The 20,541-nt window shown below is 31.7% G+C and overlaps 2 protein-coding genes and 1 pseudogene across 2 annotated transcripts; all 3 read left to right on the top strand.

Annotated features, from left to right (window-relative positions):
- Positions 1–585: 585 nt before the first annotated feature.
- LOC100775588 (serine/threonine-protein kinase STY13-like) lies at positions 586–2,671 on the top strand (annotated as a pseudogene).
- A 5,889-nt stretch (positions 2,672–8,560) lies between these two features.
- LOC100776136 (nucleolar complex protein 3 homolog) lies at positions 8,561–17,035 on the top strand. The gene is made up of 13 exons (XM_003535594.5): positions 8,561–8,786; positions 9,906–10,075; positions 10,181–10,374; positions 10,817–11,025; positions 11,169–11,271; positions 11,729–11,892; positions 12,882–13,020; positions 13,433–13,606; positions 13,682–13,818; positions 14,053–14,382; positions 15,045–15,184; positions 15,322–15,419; positions 16,248–17,035. The coding sequence occupies exons 1-13, from the start codon at positions 8,629–8,631 to the stop codon at positions 16,725–16,727; spliced, it is 2,496 nt and encodes an 831-aa protein (XP_003535642.1). The 5' UTR covers positions 8,561–8,628; the 3' UTR covers positions 16,728–17,035.
- Positions 17,036–17,313: 278 nt separating this feature from the next.
- LOC100776667 (fasciclin-like arabinogalactan protein 12) lies at positions 17,314–19,776 on the top strand. Its single transcript, XM_003535595.5, has one exon. It carries the CDS (start codon positions 17,864–17,866, stop codon positions 18,743–18,745), a length of 882 nt encoding a protein of 293 aa, XP_003535643.1. The 5' UTR covers positions 17,314–17,863; the 3' UTR covers positions 18,746–19,776.
- The last annotated feature ends 765 nt before the right edge of the window (positions 19,777–20,541 follow it).

Genomic DNA, 20,541 nt, shown 5'->3' on the forward strand with positions numbered 1-20,541 from the left:
TCTTTTACTTATTTAAAATAAATAGAGAGAATTTTCTTCACTTTTTTCTTTCTAATTTCTATTTATCCAAATAACCCATTTTTAATTCTATTTTTTTATTTGTATCTATCTCTCTCTTATTTTTTTTATCACCACTACTCTTTTCATCTCAACTAAGCTGCAATATAAATTTTAAAATTTCTATGAACAGTGTTTAAGACGGGGAACTGAGAACATTTACACTTTATACCAACTTACCAATATATCGTTGGTATGAATTGAGTTGTCTTTGAATTTGATGAGTCTTTTCAATGAGAAAAAATGATTATATATATAGAAAAACTAATGATATGTGCAGGAATGATTGCTTAATGAAGGAACGGTGATCTAAGAGATTCAATTCCTATGTGCTTTTTATTTATTTTAATTGAGGTAAATAACGAGAGGGAAAAAGAAAAGTAATTCCTTTGATCATTAAAGCTGTTCTAAGATTCACTATGTATGAATTTTTATATATATAACTCTCAAACATAGCTGATACTTTATAGCTGTACCGGTATATCATTTCTCCAACAGTTCATTGGAGCTTCAATGGACCCTTCAAATCTTAAGATTCCCATGCCAAGCTGTGGTCAAAAGCCTGTTCCTTCCAAGGCGTGTTGTGTTATTGCTGAGTTTCTTCCTGGTGGAACATTGAAACAATATTTGTTTAAAAATAGGCAGAACAAACTTCCATATAAGGTTTTGATTCAGCTGGCTTTGGACCTCTCTAGAGGGTGAGTCACATTGTATTAATTTACCTTTGCAGTAGTTGATATCAATACTCTTTTTCCCCCTAACTGAAAATCTTTTTTTTTTCCTTCTTTTCATTGCAGTCTTAGTTATCTACATTCAAAGAAAATTGTTCACCGCGATGTAAAAACTGACAATATGTTGTCAGATGCCAATCAAAATGTGAAAATGGCTGATTTTGATGTTGCTCGTGTTGAAGCTATAAATCAAAGTGAGATGACAGGTGAAACTGGAACCTATGAATTATGGCACCGGAGGTATTAATCTTTATTTGGAACTTGCTTTAATTATATGTTATGTAGTTCAATAGAATGGCTGAATATGAAAGTGTTATTTTGATGACTTAAAATAATTAATCCTCTTTAATCTTGCTCTTGTAGGTTTTAAATGGCAAGCCTTACAACAGAAAATGTGATGTCTATAGCTTTGGCATTTGCATGTGGGAAATTTATTGCTGTAATAGGCCTTATTCAAAGCTAAGCCTTGTTGCTGTGTCACGTGCAGTTATTAGTCAGGTTAGTTCATAAAATGAACTGTTTCTGTCCATTCTCATATTCCCCTATATATGAGTATTTAAAATTCCCACCGTCTTGTCTAAACTCTGCATGATTTAGTCATTTGCTCATACACATACATCCTATGGTAAACTCTTTTAGCTATTATTATGACCACAAAAGATGAAAATCTTTTGAATTAAATTTCTTTTGTGTATAAAAGTGGATTAGAAATGAGAATGATTATAATGTCACATGATAATATGATATTGTTTTTTTTTTCATGAATATATCTGAACTGTTCCTTGGTCACTTTGTCCAATGCTTGGGTTATGGTTACTTTTATAGCTTCAATACTTTCCTGGTTTTGTGTGATTAAGCATTAACGTATTTATTTATTTTATTTGAAGACATTTTAATCATAGAATACCCCTAACATACTTATGCAAGTTCTACTATATCACATATCAGTTTTTTTTAGTTCAGTAAAATAAAATATATTTATATAATAAAAGGCATAAGGGAATTGTCTGCATGTTGCAAAATGATCATGTGTATATCTATGACAATCATTTTTCTTTTTTTTTTATATTTTCTGGAAGTAGTTTATTCTGTTTACTTACTAACACAACACTCTACCTTAAATCTTTTCCTAATTTAATGCTTATGATCGTATTTTCTTGCACGGCATTTACGACCAGAGATTCCTAGAAGTTGTCCAAGTGCCTTAGCAAACATCATACGAAAATGGGTGGTAAGTTCTGCTTCTCTCTTTTTACATGGCCCCAACTTGTTTAAGTTCATGTTTAACCAACTTCAATCTAATTGCAGTTATAATAAACGATACTTCCTCATCAATTTAAATATGTCTGAACCTCCTTTTTGTATGTTTCTAAGTCTGAATCTTATAATTGACAGTCTATAATTGGCTAAGTGAATTTCAAAATATAATCTAAATGCAGTTACTAAAAGCAAATCAACATACACACATTCTGCATACACTGCCACCTTAGTGGTGTGGACAGAACACTTTTTTTTTGTCAAACCACAATAGGCTATAAGAATTCGTATATATAATTCTAGTTTAGTATCATCAAATTGATAACCTAGAGTTTATCTTATAGAAATCAAGTGGGGCAGCAGAGGATGATTTTATCTCCTACATAGGCAAGTGGCGTGATGCTGGGGCTTCCCTGTTTGGTGGCTGCAGCAAGACTACTCCTAATACTATGAGAGGCACAGCTGAGGCAACATATGGGAAACTTAAAGACAAATGTATATAAATGTTGAATTGTGTTTTTATCTGTAATGGAAGAAACTACAATAATCTGAATGAAATGGCTAACTTTTTGCCGCAGGAGCAAGTGATCTATCATTTCAAATAAGTGTCACAGTAAGAATTTCTAATGAGTGGACTTATTTATGTGTCTCCCGTTTGTGTGTCCCTTTTCAAATTCAGTCCTAGACCTGGTACATCAGGAACATTTTCTAATGATGTCCATAGTTTATAAAGTAAGCAAAATTCTGATTTGTCAATCACAAAAACACCTGCTAAGGATATGATAGTGCAGCATAGAAGCAGCAGGGAAATGATGCAGTTATGACTCGTGAGGAAGCCATTTTTTAATATTTAAGATGGTAATTTGGTGTTATGAGACATTTTGGGATTGAAAAGCACCTTAACCAACTCAAAATTTTGTGCTTGGTTTACTCTTAAGATGTGAACACAGCAGCGGTACAGGAAAATTTAAAACGTGTGGAAAATACTAAACTGTCAAAAATAAATAAATAAATTTGTATCTGAATGTGTAATTCGTTGAAAAAATGTTTGAAAGATGAAAATATAAAATTTAATCCCCGATAGTATAAAAGTGCGACAAATATATCCTGTTGTTTCTCTATGTTACCATTAATAAAATTAGTCTACGTGACACAGAGGAACAAATTTGTCATTGAAATAATAACCACCGTGATCATGCTGATGAAAATGTCAGTAAGATATCATTTTTGGACATAAATATCAGTAGTTTTTTGTTGAACAAAAAATGTCAATATTTTTTATCAAAGGTAAATATCAGTAATTTGTTTTGAACCTAGATGTCAGTACGTTTCATTTGACCAAAATGTCAATAAATTATCATTTTTGTACGAAAATGTCAGTAATTTATTGGACCTAAATATTAGTATGTTTTTATTAGACTAATTTGTTAGACCTGAAATTTTATTTCATTTAAGGGTAAAATATAATTTTAGAGTAAATTTTTATCATTTTTTTTATCGTTACAAAAAAAACATTACAATAATCACTTAAAAAAAATATTGGCAAACATAATTTAAAACAAACATAATAATAACAATTCCTTTAGTAACCATTACAATTTTTTTCAAATTACAATAATTAATCATAATGTACTATAAATAAAGATAAATACATCTCGTATTTCACTTCTTCGAATATTGATTATTTGATTAACAGTGACAGATAGAAGTTAACGTCTGAATATATTTGTCGCACTTTTTATACTTTCGGGATTAAATTTTGTATTTTCATCTTTCATTGACGCATTTGTAATCGGAATATGAAGACGAAGAATCAAGAAAATATTACCTATTATCCCTATGTTGGCAATTAGAGATGGTCACATTATAATAATTTCAGTGACAAATTCATCTCTTTGTGTCAAGTAAACTATTTTACAATTTCAGAGTCTAAATTTTATATTTTCATCTTTAGAGATATATTTGTCAGCAAATTACAAATTCAGAGAGAAAATAATTATTTATCCTAAATATTATCAGTATTAGTGAATCTTTATTTTTCATTTTTTACTGAATTCTGTCTTTTTTTTCTTTTCTGGTTACATAACAAAATGATTTGTATAATTGTATTCAATTGGTAACATAAAAATTCGGATGGTGGAAAGGAAATACTAGAGTTCAATTACAGCTGGAATGAAAAATAGATTACTCTTATCTCTCTTAAATTTTATTCTGATTATAAAACTACAGTATATTGTTATTTAGCAAGTTTACAGAAACCTTGCTGAGCAAGGCATGCCGAGGAAGTTTGTAAAGGAAAAGAAAATAAATTTTCTTTAGGTAAAATTTTGGAGGCGCAATGTTATAATTTTACACAATTAATGTGAAATCGCAAAATATAAGGAAAAGGGTTTTTTCTTGACTTAAAATAAAATACGTGTAATGCAACAAACACAACAGCACCTTGCACAATGCACAGGTGGACACATAATGTACTTGTCTGCTATGACTCGAGTGCTGAATCATAACCGGACAGTTCCAAAACTGGTTTGCCAGTTTTGTTTTAGTATGTGAATTTTTTTTGTTCAACGTGAATAGAATGCGTTTCTAAACAGAGCCTGAATATTGGATTGTTATTAAGTAAAATTATACTTGTCTTGAAATTTCCGTTTGACTAAAGTGATAAAACGTAATTTTCGCATTTAATTAAAGAATTTATACACCAAGTGTTTTTTTTTTCAAATATGTTTTTAAAATAAAAATATCCAAACGTAATTAGTGAGCTATCGACATTGATTCTATGACTGTTCTTTCCTCTTTGACAGTTCTACTCATCTATCAAGTGGAAGAGTCTATTAGGTGGGAGACAAGTCCATTTTGTTAGGACTTATATAAGTAGGAGTATAAAACCTAACACAGAAAACAAGTTCATTAAGTGGGAAAGTCTTATGAGTTAAATACAACATCAAGTAATTTCTTGTGCCCAACATGAGATTCCTAACAGGATATTATCATCAAGTTGGCCAAAAATGTCACACTAATCTGTCCAAAAATGTAAAGAGACTGTCACTTCCATTGTTACACCTGCAAGGAGGTAGTTCTTTTTTTTTTAAAAAAAAAAACTCAACAAGTTCTTTTAGACTTGTCTATAAGAGGAGATTTGTAAAATGAAAAATAAATAAATATGAAACTATTCAAACTAGGATATATAATATTGGGTTAGCTTTTCAGTTAGGTACCCCATAATCATATCATCATGGTTTTGGACGTTCCAATCTCAAAACTAACATAAGATCCGCTACACATAACTAAGAAAAGAGGATATTTGTCAACCATGGATTTTGTTGTATACAAAGTGTGCTTCCTCTCCAATTGCCAATTGGAATAAATACAAGTTTAAGCAAAATCATTAAAGTTTAAATACAATTCTAAAATTAATTATTAATTTTATGATATTTACTCTTTGTAAAATGTGTTTTTTTATCTTTAAAATATTTTAGATAATAGTTTTTTTTCAATGTTCAATTTTTTTTACCATCGAAAGTATCATCTAAAACAAAGAAAAAAAAATGACAAACACATTTTGTAAGGATTAAAATAATTTTTTTAAAAAACAAAAAATGAAAAAACTTAAATTATAAAGAAAAAAATATATTTAGGCCATTTTACAACATGTATTAAACTCTAAAAGAAAAAAATAAATTTAACCTGATGTGTAATAAAAAAAGGTTTTTAAATAAGTATAACTAATTCATAAATATTCTATATAGTATATTTTTAAAATATATCAATTTTAGCTTTAATATGTTTATTTGGTAATATTTTTTGGATGTTTTTTAATTTGATTGAATTTTAAGTTTCAGCTCAGAAATAAATTGTCCTAAATTAAAATTGAATTTAGTCATAAAAATAAAATTATAAAATATGAAGAAGTAATATGGCCCTTCCTCATATTTTATTTGTTATACCTCAGTCACCTACACGCCTTAGCTTTATTATTTCTTATCTTTTCACTAATGTAAATTATTGAACATTTTCTTTTACTCTTGTCAGTTTGATTTTTATATATATATATTGATATCTATATGTAAATTTATGATAAAGAAATTAAATATAAAATAAAAGTCATGGAAAATATTTTTTTTATGAAATCTTGCAAGAAAAATTAGATTTAATTCACGACGATAAATATTTTTCCTTAAACCATATTAACATCTAGATTATTAAGGTAAAATAAATTTTTAATACATAATAGTAATATTAATATATATTCTATATAATAGAACTAATGTATAAAATCATTTTTATAAGAAAATAGTAATTTATTTATTTTCTTTTACTTATATAAATAAAATTTTATCCTATACACAAATATCATATGTAAATTTATTACTAATATAGAAATACCATTATATATAAAATAAAACACATGCATATGAACAATTTTTAATCTGAGATTGTGAGCACACAAGATAACACCATTCCATACCTAAGAATCAATCAGCTTTTTAAATTCTGAACCCACTTGATAAATTACACAAACCTTTAACACTTTTACAATCTTCGTTGTTTTTTCTTAAACACTTTTTATATGTTCACAACAACAAAGACATGTTAAAATGTAATACTGATACAAATTGTGTATCGAAATCAGAAAAATCAGTCACGAGAAACTTAAAAATGAAACTTAAACAGTATCCGGTTATATTTATTTGGAGTTTCCAAATTCAAACCAAACTAGCAATCTAACTCAAGAATTGGATTCATCTTTGGGCAAATTTATCTAAGAGGACCCTTTTAGTAATTAATTATTTACTAAACAAGTCCCTTTTGAAAGTATTTGCGGAAGGAATCCCTGTTTACAAAGAGTGTCGTCATCACCAATGGCAAGACATCATTGACAACTAATATGGAGACAGTCTCGCCAATGGGAGAAACTAGACAGATGTGAATAGTGCCGCCAGTGTTTGTGGCGATACATGGAGAAGGAAGAAAATATTATCGTTTTTAGTGGACCACTTTAGATTTAATTTCTAGATTTATTTGATTAGTATAATGCATGATAAAAAAGCTAACTTATAAATTGATGCCTTCAAACCATTTGCTCTGTGACGTTTGGATAGCATGCATATAACGACTTAATGATAGAAAACTTAGGCAAGTAACATTAAAAGTAGGTTTTATTACACGTGTAGTATTATTAAATCTGTGTCTTTCACCTTTATAATTTATATTAGGTTAAATCATGCGCAATAGCCTATATTTACTTGATTTTGTTAAGAAAGGAAGATTTCCTCAATTCTCATTTTTTCTGAGTATTTTTTTAGAAAGAAAAATAATACAGTATATAAAGCGTCAACAATATGTTTATATAATGCAAATCAAAAGAGCTTTGGCTTCTTTTGGCCACTTTTAATTTTTACTCAACATAATAAAGGTTGTTGCAAAGCATATTAGTTGCCACAAACTAGTAATTAATTAAAGAATGAAGACTATAAGACTAAGGAAAATAATCTTTTGCAAAGCATATATACCGCGCTTATGACGATATTTAATGTGGCAAATTAAATATTTTTATTTTATACAGTTTGATAATATGAAGGTATATTAAATATTTTTATATAATAAAAAAATCAGTTTCTCTTGTTATTTCTCTTGTTTTTTATAAAAAAATATTAATAGAAGTGATTTATAATTACAACTAAGATTATTAACTATTAAACATATTTTTAAAATAAAATGAGAATTATTATATGAGTAAAAATGTAAAATGAAATTCACTAATTAAGTTAAAAATTTTAATAATATTTTAGTAATAAAATAAAAATCATTAAATATTCTTAAATTTTACAACCTTACAAATAAGTGTCTAATTAAAATATTTAATCCTTACATTGTAAATATTCTCAAAAAGTGGAGTCAATTAGATATAGAGAGAAAAAAAAAGAAATTAATCATTAATATGACTAAAACTGTTTAGATTTTTTTTAAAAAAAATTATTACTCTTTTTTGCGTGAATCGCGAGATATCTCATGCTGCTCATGACCAGTTAGTTTCTAAAGATGAGAAAAAAAATATAAATAATATGTACTTCTTTTATTAAAAAAATATAAAAAATGCAAAACTAAACCAGTTATTTTGCTATACAGACTGATAATATTTTCTTCATTTTCCATGGCCACTGGCGGCACCATCCACTTCAGCAGCCTCACCTCACCTGTCTCACTCCTTTCATTGGCGAAATTGTCTTCACGTCAGTTGTCGTCTTGTCATTGGTGATGGTAGCACCCTTGGTAAAAAAGAACCCCCTCCACAAATACTTTCAAAAGGCACCCTATTTGATAAATAGTTATTAAAAGGGTCCTTTGAGGTAACTTTGTTCATCTTTGCGGTTGCCACGTCACTCCTTCGATTTTCACTTTCGACCCACAGATGCACGAATCGATCAGCATTCCCGACCCGACCCGAAAAGTCGTATCGGGCTATCGGATCGACCTGTTTTGGCTATACGTTAAATTCGACAAGTTATTTTCTTCTTCCTAACAACATTAAACCCTAACAAAACCCCACTCTCATATTCTCATCCAACCACCAAGCTGATCGATGGGGAAGAAGAAGGATAAAATCGTTCTTCCACCGGAGCTTCCGCCGGAGATTCCTGACGACGAAGTTGAAGTTTCCGACGATGACCTCCAATTCGTCAAGGAGAACCGCGCCTATGCCTCCTTGCTTTCCACCTTGGACACCCATTCAATCACCAAGTTCGCATCTTCACTATTTTATAGTGTCACTCCTTACTTGCAATGCTTCTGTGTAAACTGTTAGCTAAAGTAATCCTTTTTCTGAAGGTTTATGAGATTTTTGTCACCATTTATAAATAGGGAATAAAATTTGCATATTTTGACTCTTTGAAACCTTCCCGTGGTAGCGGAGTTTATGTTAGTACTAAGAAACTTGTCGAGGTTGACGGTTTAGGTGCATAGTTAGGTGAAATAATTGAATTATTTTATGAAAATGGAAAACTTTTACAGACTTATCATTCAGAAATTTCCATAGCATTAAGCTTTAGATTGCCAATGAAAAGTTTTTTTTTCCTTTTTGCATTGTAATTTTTTTATCAGTCCTTGTACTGTGACAAAAAGCTTCTTGAGCCTGCTATTTGAATTTTTAGAGTAGGCATCTAGCATGCTTGTAATCTCTTATGAAGCACGGACACACCGGCTGAAGGATGTGTTGCGGCGGCGGACACGTGAGGAACACGTTTTTGCAGTGTCCAATTTTATTTTATTTTTCTTTTAGGCTTCGACATGGTGGTGACACTACCCGGACACACATCTTTTTTTACTTTAATAAATTTTTAAAAAATAACCTAAAGATTAAACTAATATTAACCTAATATTAACAAGTTTTTTTTTGGATTTTTCCTTTCAATGATGTTTTCTCTTAGTAATTTTTTTTGAGACTCTTTATTAATGAACCTAAAGAACTTGGTAATTTTCTTGCATTGTGGAATATGATGACTCTTAATACCTTTTTTGTGGGCATTATTATCATGTGAAAATTATAAAGCTTAGCAACTTGTTTTAAGATGAAATGATAAATATATAAATCTTAATTATCAATTTAAATGTCATGTTGATCATATATAATGTGTCCCCATGTCCTATCTATGTTTTAGTCTTTAGCTGTGTCTCGGTGTAAGTGTCTGTGTTTGTGTCAGAGTCAGAGTTTGTGCTTCATAGGTTATCTCCTCCCTGTCACTTGTACAGTGTGTAAATGTCTTCTGAATTGTAACTGTTTAGCTTATGTGAATGTACATTGTTGTTATGAGTTTTATATGATGAGGTTACTTTGGGAATAACTTTCCCACACATCCTTAGGCATGTTTCACGGGTTGCTGATGCCAAAGATGATGCATTGGAGAAACTTTATGAGAAACGCATGCAAAAGAATGCTCTCAAGAAAGAAAAAGAAGAAACTGGTTTGCAGGTTGATCGTGTAGATGCTCTTCCAATCAAGACATTGGATGGAAAAATCCATTACCGGACAGGTATCTAGTGTTCAATATATAATTTGTGCATTGCTGTCTTCTGATTACTCTTTTATTTCTTTTACCAAGTGCTTTGGTAATGGATACTGTTCTCACACTCTGCAGCTACAAAGACAGTATCAGAAAATGATCCAAGTGAAGAGGGAACTGGAGAGGATGTCAATAAAGACAAAGGTATGGTCAAGCTAACTAAGGCTGAAAAGAGAGCCAAGCTTAAGAAAATGAGAAAAGAGGCGAAACAACAAGGGAAAGAGGTGGCTAAAGCAGAAGTGGAAGAGACACCACAAGCAGCAGTGCTGGTATTATCAAATCAAATTAACTATCATTTTACTCTTTTTATGGTTTCAACAAAGATCCTTTTCTTTTTTACATCTGATACTGTATCAATTTTCAAATAGAATGCTTTGTTTAAAAAGAATCTAGTGCTAGCATGTCACTTCAACAATTATATCCATTAAAAACAGAGAAATGCTAGCAGCACACTCTGTTGTTAAGTTATTTTCATGTGTGTCTCCCTAAATAAAGAGTGTGCCCTAGTTATTTAATAGGATCCACATTCCACATAAATTCACCTAATAATAGAATGTGCTGGAAATATTGTGTTGCAAGCATTCCACTTAAAAGTAAAAATAGTTGTTTTTTCATATATTTTCTTGAACTGCCAACCTTTTTTACAAGACTAGAAATTATTGGACTTGATGCTGTGCATAATTTTTTGTATGCTCTCTTTACTTTGTTTAGGCTGAGGTAAAGGAAGATCTTACAGTTGAGGAGGCATTTGAAAGTAAGAAGCATAAACTTGCAGAATTGGGGAATGCCTTGCTTACAGATCCAGAGTCCAATATTAAATTTCTGAAGGAGATGGTGCAGATATCTAAAGATAATGATGATACCATTGTTAAACTTGGACTTCTTTCCCTCTTGGCTGTTTTCAAAGATATTGTCCCTGGGTATTGCCTGATAGTTATATATTATGTATCATATTATAATGCACGTTTATATGTAATGATAGTACGATTATTTTGCTTCGACAATCAATATTAATTCTATTTTTAATGTTTCAACTTTCATGTTAATGGATGCAATGTGGCAGCTATCGGATCAGGCTTCCTACTGAAAAGGAACTAGAAATGAAGGTTTCAAAGACTGTTAGAAAGATGCGTTATTATGAGTCAACTCTTCTCTCTGCATACAAGGTTCATATTAATGCTCAAGTGTTACGCTTACTATAATTACTTAATTTAGCTGAAACATAGTTATACTGTCATATATGACTTCCATTTCCTGTGCTTGCAATGGTGCTTGTTGCCTTTTTCTTGAACCTACTGTTGGCATGAGTCATGCATATAATTATGTTATAATCATAGTAATTGTCATATCTGTAATTATAGAAATTAGCATATCTGTAATTACGGGATTCATAACCTTTTTTAGAGATTGTAATTATGCTTAAATTAGGCAAGTTGTTATCAGATTTGTATATATATTGCCTCTCCTAGAGAAGAGTAATATTGCTGTGATTTTACCATATTTTGAGTCCTACTTCCTTCATTGGTCAATTTTTTTGAGATATCTTGTTTGAAATTGTTATAAAATATGAATTTTGTTATATTTGTGCCACTAAGATGTTTTCTTTTTTACTCATGTTGTTAGGCATACTTGCAAAGGCTAGTAGTCTTAGAAAAGAAGCCTTTATTTCAGCATGTAGCAGTTCGTTGTATTTGTTCTTTGCTTGATGCAAATCCCCATTTCAACTTTCGCGAAAGTTTGTTGGATGCTACTGTCGGAAACATAAGCTCTGCTAATGAGGCTATAAGGTTCTGTTGTATCTTTTCTGTTGACCATTCTTCATTATAATAAGCTTTCTCCTGAATTTTGTGGAATTTCCTCTGGAAGGCATGAAATTAGTTTGATAAATGTTATTCAAATTTTAGGGTGAAGATTCAATTATCAGAAAAAGGAAACTATGTATGCTATCATTTGGGACATAAGGCAAAAGTCTATGGTAATTGGGTTATTGTTGGATTAAAATTTAGTATGCTAGTCTGCCTTGTGTAGTTCTAGTGTACAATTGTATACCCAAAGTTGTCTATAATATACTGGCCATTGGATTTTATAATGTACAGAAAAAGATTTTTCTTTCTTAATGGAAGTTCCTTTGAGTCATTTATCGGGGAAATAATGTGTGCATATTGATTTCTTGTGATTGAGGTGGTGTTGGAGAGTATACAGAATATTTTGCCATGTTCTGGAAAACATACCTTATCAAAAAGAATTGGAGGATGTGAGTTTTATTCTTGAAGTTGCATTGAGGACTTGGCATTTTCCGACATCACTGTCTCTTTGTCCATTTAAACAACTATCGTTTAAAAATAATACATGCTTCAGGTGTGTAGTCAGTAATGAATTCTACCACAGGAACTTGTTGCCAAGTTTCATAACTAAATATCTTGTTTCATTCCATGATTGTAAGTTGTATCTCTAAGCACTGTAACAATATTTCTGGTATTTGTTACATTTTTTATGACATCATTCACTTTTCCCTGGAATCTGAGTTCTGAAGGCCAGGAAGGATTCTAATTTCAATTTCTCAAGTAGCGGAAAGACTCAGACACAGTTTTTTATACTTAGCATCAATTTTTAACATTGATCCCTGGATCTTTTGGCAAAACAATACCTTGTTGGTTACCACTTACCAGTTATTTTCTTGCTTAGATAATTCATACGGATAACGATTTTTCTATTTCATGACACTTACTATTGTGTACCTGATAGAAATTTCTTGTTTCTGTTTGACAATTGACAGGAAACTTTGTTGTTCCACAATTAAGTCACTCTTTGAGAATGAGGGTAAACATGGGGGTGAAGTTACTGTGGAGGCTGTTCGATTGATTGCCAATCATGTTAAAGCTCATAATTGTCAAATGCACCCAGATTCTGTTGGTGTATGACCCACTCCCTTTGATATTGTATCTTTCATTTGAAGTCTGTACTTTGCCAATTTACTATTTCTCTAATCAGTTGTTATTTTACTTTTTTGTGTGGTAAAATCATCAAGGGCCAAAAAAAGTTATTCTATGATACAACTATGTTTAGAGCCCCCTCCCCCCCAAGTTATTATTTTAGCTCATGCCATGGGTAAATCACTTAAATAGCTTTTTTTAGGTTTTTTCCTCTGAAAAACTTACATAATTATGATATATTTTTTAAACATGATTTAATAAAAAAGTGTATTTTCTTTTAACGAGGCACAAACAAATTCTCTCCTGTAACTATTTTAGTGAAACCTATTTTATTTTATGTGTAACGTTAAACAGAGCTGTTTAGTAATGTTTCTTCTTTGCGACGCCTTTTCAGGTTTTCTTGTCTCTTTCATTTGATGAGGATCTTGTGATGGCTAAAAGGATAGAAGATGAACAGAAATTTAAAAACAACAAAAGTAAGAAAAGGAAAAACTTGGAGGCATCAAATCAGTTAGAGAATGAGAGAAAGAAAAGTAGAAAAGAAATGATCTCCAAGACAAGAGAGGAGGTTATTACTTTTCCCCATAAAAATCACTGTTCTGTTTTTTTCTTAGGTATGATATTGTAGTGATGTGTTCTGTAGGTTGAAGCTGATTACAAGGCTGCATCCTTAGCCCCGGATGTTATGGAGAAGAAACATATGCAAACTGAAACACTCTCTGCTGTCTTTGAGACATACTTTCGCATTTTGAAGCATACTATGCAGTCCATAAGGGCCAGGTTTGTTTTTATATCACGTATATTACCATATCAGAGGGAAACATTAGTGTTCTCGGTTCATACCCTGTTTTCCATTGAATTAGATTCTTTATTTTATTTTTTTTGTTCTTTATATTTTGCTGTGTTAATATTTCTTGTGTAGTTTTTGTTTGTGTGTAACTAAGTAACTTTTGAATGAACATTCATCACTTTCTGTCATGATTGTTGATAATTTTCCCTGACTTTCTTGCTCAGGCCTGAAGCAAACACTGGGGCATTATCTTCTGCAGTGGAACTCCTCCCTTTGCTTGCTCCATGTCTGAAAGGACTGGCAAAATTTTCACATCTGATTGACCTTGATTTCATGGGTGATCTAATGAACCATCTGAGAGTACTTGCTTCTGGAAGTAGCAACTCAGGCAACACTTCTGACAAGTGTTCTAAATGTTTGACCGTATCGGAACGTCTCCAGTGTTGCATTGTTGCTTTTAAAGTGATGAGGAACAATCTTGATGCCTTGAATGTTGATTTACAGGACTTCTTTCTCCATCTTTACAATCTTGTACTTGAATACAGGCCAGGAAGGTTTGCATTAAAATCCAATATTCTGAAGTCTCCCTTTCATTTTTTTTTTTCAAATTATTTTCCAAATGACCAGTATGTTCTGTTTCTGAAAATCTACTAGACACATGCAGGATAGGTCATTGCTGTGGATAACTGGATATGATATTAATGTACTTGTTTTTGTGTTGTCTTACATGCTAGTTTACACACATAAGTATGCATGTAAGTTTAGTAACTACAATTCATCCTACAGATCTCTGCCTAATGTCTTAAGCTTTTAGAATAAGTAGTTATCAAACTCTTCATTATCCTATTGTTAGGAATTCATCAGTCATTTTCCTATATAATATTGACACCAAAATCCCCAGTGGCCTTTTCATGAATGAATGCATTAGAGACTTGGAGATAAAAATGATTACCAGGCCTTCACCTAACTGTTCGTGCTTTTAGAATCAGTTAGTTCCTTTGATTTGTTAGAAAATTGATCTTGTTCCATATATGCATGATATATATATCCAATGGAAGCTTGGAACATAAAGTGCTATTGAATTTTGTTTGTCTTTTTTAACTTTTCCTTGTTTCAACTTTAATGTTGTACAAGGAGATTCACGTTGTTAGTAAATTTTTCAGGGTTTTTTTTAACTTATTCCAGTTAATTTATATGCTTTATTTTTATGATACAGAGATCAAGGAGAGGTGTTAGCAGAAGCTTTGAAGATAATGTTGTGTGATGATAAGCAACACGACATGCAGAAGACTGCTGCATTTATAAAACGATTAGCAACGCTTTCACTGTGTGTTGGATCAGCAGATTCCATGGCTGGTATGTTTTAATATTCCTATATCAACCTTCAATTTCATATGCCCTACTACCTTTGGTAATAAAACACAGGAAATAGAATACTAAAAAAATAAAAGAGAAACAAACTTATATTTAGTTTTCTTTTGAACCCATTTCAGCCTTGGTCACAGTAAAGCATCTTCTTCAGAAGAATGTTAAGTGCAGAAATTTATTGGAAAATGACATTGGAGGGGGCTCTGTTTCGGGCACAATTCATGTAAGCTTCTTTCATGTATTATTTGTTTACATTAAGTGCAGAATCTTTGCTTCAAATATTCTCCTTTTTTTTTATAGTTTGAGAAATTTAATTAAATGGGGAGAGGAGGGCGTACAACTAGAGTGCAGATGTTAAGATATCCTCCTAAGGAGTCATAATAAAAGGGAAAAAAAAGGAAAATTAAACTGGGTATTTCAAAAGAAGTCCTCCATTCCTTGTAAATACTCACTAGTGATATTCTCTTTCGAAACTCCATTTCTAGAATTCTTTAAGATGCCAAAAAGACAAGTTTAAGGTAATACTTATTTTTCTTGAAGCTGCATTTATATGAAGTTAAGGATAATCTGTGACTTTGGTTTGCCCGTGTATATTTTGTGTAAATAAGTAATCTTTTTAACAATTAATATATTATTAATTATTAAATTACTTTCAGATCTATGACCTTGAAGTGTACTATAATTATTTTTCTGGATTGTGTAATTGCTAATAATACAACAAAATTATGCAGTAGTTTAAAATCCAAAAATACGAGGTGTTGAAGCATGAGACCTCTTCTTGAGAGATAAATGATAATGACAAAAATCTGGTATAATTATAAAGGAAAGGGGAAGGAGGGAGAAATGCTTCCAAAGTAGTCTGCATCAGCCTTATGCTATTCTTTTATTTAAAACATTATTTTGTAGATAGCTTATTTTTGAAAGAAAAGTTGGGCATGAAATTTTTTATGTCAAAAATGCTAAACGTGTGAATTTCATTGCAAAATATTTTAGTGAGGACTATTCTTTTTTCTGTAATGCTTTTATGGATTGTCTCCCCTTTGGTATGCAGAAATATCTACCATATTCCACAGATCCCAATTTAAGTGGTGCCCTTGCCTCAGTACTTTGGGAACTCAATCTTTTGTCTAGTCATTATCATCCAGCTATATCAACACTGGCCTCGGGCATTTCAAGCATGAGTACTGCACATAACCAGATCCTTTTATCCAAGTCCTCTCCTCAACAAGCTTATAAGGAAATGTCTCTGGACCAGGAATTATGTTTCACACAACAGAGTGACGGTATAAAATTAAATAACAAGAAGAGACGTGCAAATGGCCCTGCTATTTCACCTTCCATTGGTTCTACAACAGTTACGAGTTCATTTGATGACAATGAATTGCAAAGGCAACTTAGTTCCCATTTTATGGTTCTTCATGACATAAAGGAGAATGAAAGGTTGAGAAAGGAGTTGGATAGGACTGCTCTATCACTACAGCTATATGAACAATATAAGAAACAAAAGAAACGATCAAAACCAAGTAGATGATCAGCCATTGCTTTGTGATGTGTATGGCCCCATAGGTTTCAGTTATGCAGTTACAGTTCATTTCCAGTGGAGATAATTCTCAAATGCGTTCCTCAAACGAGTTCACCTCATTTGAGTGCATGAAATATGGAGGAGAGATACTTTTTCAATTGAAGTAATGCAATGCAAAATGAACTTGAGGCTATCATTCTTTGGAAGTTGGATGATCCTGTATTGTTATTCATTGCCTTATATAAACCGATGTTGGTTTAAGGCACAATCAATTTTGTAATACTGCCATTTCTTTTTATGAAAATTGGTTTTGATTATTTTGAACGAATATATGATGATGAAGTCAGAGAGTATTTACTATTTGATTCTTAGTTAAATCTAAAAGGTATTTTACAGTTTTACTTCAAGATAATGGTGAATGTATCTTTACTCTCTGGCTTTATATATGTTTTCTCGAGGAACTAAATGTCTAAATGTATAAAAATATAGTTTGCATTGTTTAATATAACTAGCTCCTCGTGTCTCCTTTCAATTAGTATAAACTACTTTATATATCTTTCATATTTTATAAGTATAACTTATTTTGTCAAGTGACATTTTCTAGCTACAACTTACATTATTTTTCATAATTACATAAAAGAAAAAGATACACTAGTGAGATTAAAAAGTCCTCCTCAGAGTGGTTTATTCCATTCATATAGCTCAATTACTCACAATTACCTGAAAACATTCTGAATTCTGATCAGGAGTAAATATAAATGCTCTATACAAAAGCAGTTTTCGCACACTATTAGCCTTGCCATTTCACATAATTAAAGAGAAAGAAAAAAAAACCAACCAGGTGAAGCATCAGAACTGAAGTAACCCTTTAGCAGGTTTAGTTTGTAACTTACAAACATATCTTCGTTGATGCAACACCTCAATTTCCTTTGCCAGCTAACTCATTGTATGATCACAAATCACAATTTATAGTTTTAAAATAAAGCCTTTCACATACCTATCATTGTCTCCCACTCCCATACTTGCTCTATAAAACCCATCTCAACCATAACAACAATGCATCAAGTGCTCGTTGCCAATACAAATCCAACCATTTGCATTCCTTTCCAAAAGAATCACAGCCTTCATTCACCGAAACTAAAACCATGTTGAAGAAGCAATCTCTCTTGTCCTTCTCACTAGCACTGCTAGTTTCCTTTATGTATTGCACCACCACTTTAGCCCAATTATCACCAGCTTCTGCCCCTCTCAAACCAACCCAACCTACACCTACCCCACCGGCTGCAGCTCCTCAACAACCATTGGTTCCTTCATTGCCACAGTCACCAAGTGATTCCACTCCTGACAGTACTCCAGCTGTTGACATTGTTGGAATCCTGAGGAAGGCAAAGTCATTCAACATCCTAATCCGCCTCATGAAAACTACCCAATTGATCAACCAACTCAATGCACAGCTCCTCACTACTAAATCCGGAGGCATCACCATTCTTGCCCCAGATGACAGTTCCTTCTCTGAACTCAAAGCAGGCTTCCTCAACTCTGTTTCTGATGGCCAAAAGCTCGAGCTCTTACAATTCCACGTTATTTCAGACTATGTCTCTAGCTCCAACTTTGATACTCTGACCAACCCTGTGAGAACGCTAGCAGGAGCTAAACCTGGAAAGGTGGAACTGAATGTGATAAGTTACGGAGGGAGTGTGAACATCTCGACGGGTGAGGTTAACACCACCATTACTGGCATTATATATACGGATAAACATCTTGCTATTTATAAGGTGGGTAAGGTGCTTCTTCCTATGGACTTCTTTGCTGTGTCTAAGGCACCTGCAAAGGCACCCTCTTTGGCACCAGAACCATCCGCAAAGGCTCCTAAAGCGGATAAGGAGAAGTCACTGTCTCCAGATTCCTCAGAATCATCTGAGATTAATTCCACAAACGAGAATTCTGGCACTGTGAATATCAATGTGCATGCAAAGTGGGTGCCCCTTGTTCTTGGACTGGTTCTCATGACTGTATTCTTATCATAAACCAGAAAAGAACCCAAGCTATTACATACCATAAAGTTAATACTGGAGAGTGCTATATATGATTGCGAGAATGGAGTGAGCACTACTGTAGTGGATTAGTTTCGAGGATTTGAGATTGTATCCCTTTATGAATTTATTCTGAGATATGTTATGGCAGCTTCAATGTTTTTTGATGCACACTTCAATGGATCAATATTTTGCAAGTTTATAGTTTATGATATATTTTGAAGAAAAAAAACATCGATTGGAATTTACAAATTAATACCTCCAATAAATTATCACGCCAACAAGAACTTATAAGTTATAAGCATATAACAACATTGCAACACGAGCTTTTGTACCGAGTTGGTATCCGCTCCACCAGGTATGGTCCTCTTTTCATGATTCCAACAAGTTTCAAAGACTTTGTTCATGGAAATGTTCTAACGCTCATTTGGATGCTCTGCTTCAAGCTGCAACACTAACAATTCATTCAAAGGACGCTCATCTTTCCCACACCTGCTACAAGTCAAAAACAAGATATCAGAAAGAAAATCTTGTGTGCAAAAGGAAATAGAAAACAAAAATAGGAATTGTCATAGTCACATTTATTAACTAATAAATTGGGAGCATTGTAGTAAATGGGAATCAACCAACTCGCCATACATGGCAATATCCATGAAAAGAGAATCACATATGAAAGACGATTTTGTTACATTTTTTTTACAGATTAAATTTGATTTCTTTATCTTTTAGGGTTTAATTTGCAAGTGTTTCACTCTTAGGATGGATTTGGTTATTTACCCATGCATACAAACCCTAATTCAAAGATTTTTATTTTCAAAGATTGCATAAAAGAGTTGTAGAAAACAATGATGATGAACATTAGAGTTCTACACTAAACAGTCTCCCATGCATACAAAAATTATTCATCAATGTTTATCCCTCATTTGTTACCATCAACTAATAAAAGTGCTCAAACCCTAATTTCTTGCGAGAAGAGTCTAAGTCCCATGACTAAACTATTAATCTTTTACAAAGCTTAGTCAAATTACTTGTTTTAAGAAAAAAAAATCAAAGAGGATTCATGAGCTGTGCTCTATTCCTAGACACAAGACCCATAAGGTTCTATTCTCTAATTCATAGTTCAAATACATTTTCTAATCATATTTAAATCATAAAATCAAATAATGGTTGATCAAGCCACATGTAATCATTAAGCAAATAAAAAATCACTTAATGTCAAAAAATAAACATGTATTAATAACACTAAAGATATATATGAGTTTAGATTTAGTTACATCAAACCCCAATTTATGGGAGCTCAATAACTAGTGGCTGAAAGGAGCATAAAAAATGGTGAAGAAAACACCAAAATGAAAAATGGAAGTTTGGGAGAGTTCACACAACTACATCAATTCCAAAATTCCAAAACCTAGGTGAGAAAAGAACGTTATATTTCCTTACAAAAGCCCCTTTAACTTAATTAAGTTTTGTCTTCAACATAATATTTTAAAAAATTCTACTAAATGAGTTCGGTTAATATTCATTTCATATTACATTCTATTTCTATCATTATTATTTTTTATTAGTTTTTTCAATATTAATTGGACTAAAAGAATAAGCATCAGTCCTTAGCACTTCGTTTGGTAGGAAAAATTAAAAAATTAGTATGAGTCTCACATGTTCAACACTCTATTTTTATTTATATATATATATATATATATATATATATATATATATATATATATATATATATATATATATATATATATTACTTTCATCTATTTTATTTCTCATTTCTATACCAAACAAAA

This window comes from Glycine max, chromosome 10 (genome assembly GCF_000004515.6).
Source record: "Glycine max cultivar Williams 82 chromosome 10, Glycine_max_v4.0, whole genome shotgun sequence".
Lineage (NCBI taxonomy): Eukaryota > Viridiplantae > Streptophyta > Magnoliopsida > Fabales > Fabaceae > Glycine > Glycine max.

Coding starts and splice junctions, on each gene's coding strand:
- LOC100776667 (XM_003535595.5), top strand. CDS start 17,864: ATGTTGAAGAAGCAATCTCTCTTGTCCTTCTCACTAGCACTGCTAGTT.
- LOC100776136 (XM_003535594.5), top strand. CDS start 8,629: ATGGGGAAGAAGAAGGATAAAATCGTTCTTCCACCGGAGCTTCCGCCG. Junction 8,787..9,905: donor GACACCCATTCAATCACCAA/GTTCGCATCTTC, acceptor ACACATCCTTAG/GCATGTTTCACGGGTTGCTG. Junction 13,607..13,681: donor TCTCCAAGACAAGAGAGGAG/GTTATTACTTTT, acceptor TGTGTTCTGTAG/GTTGAAGCTGATTACAAGGC.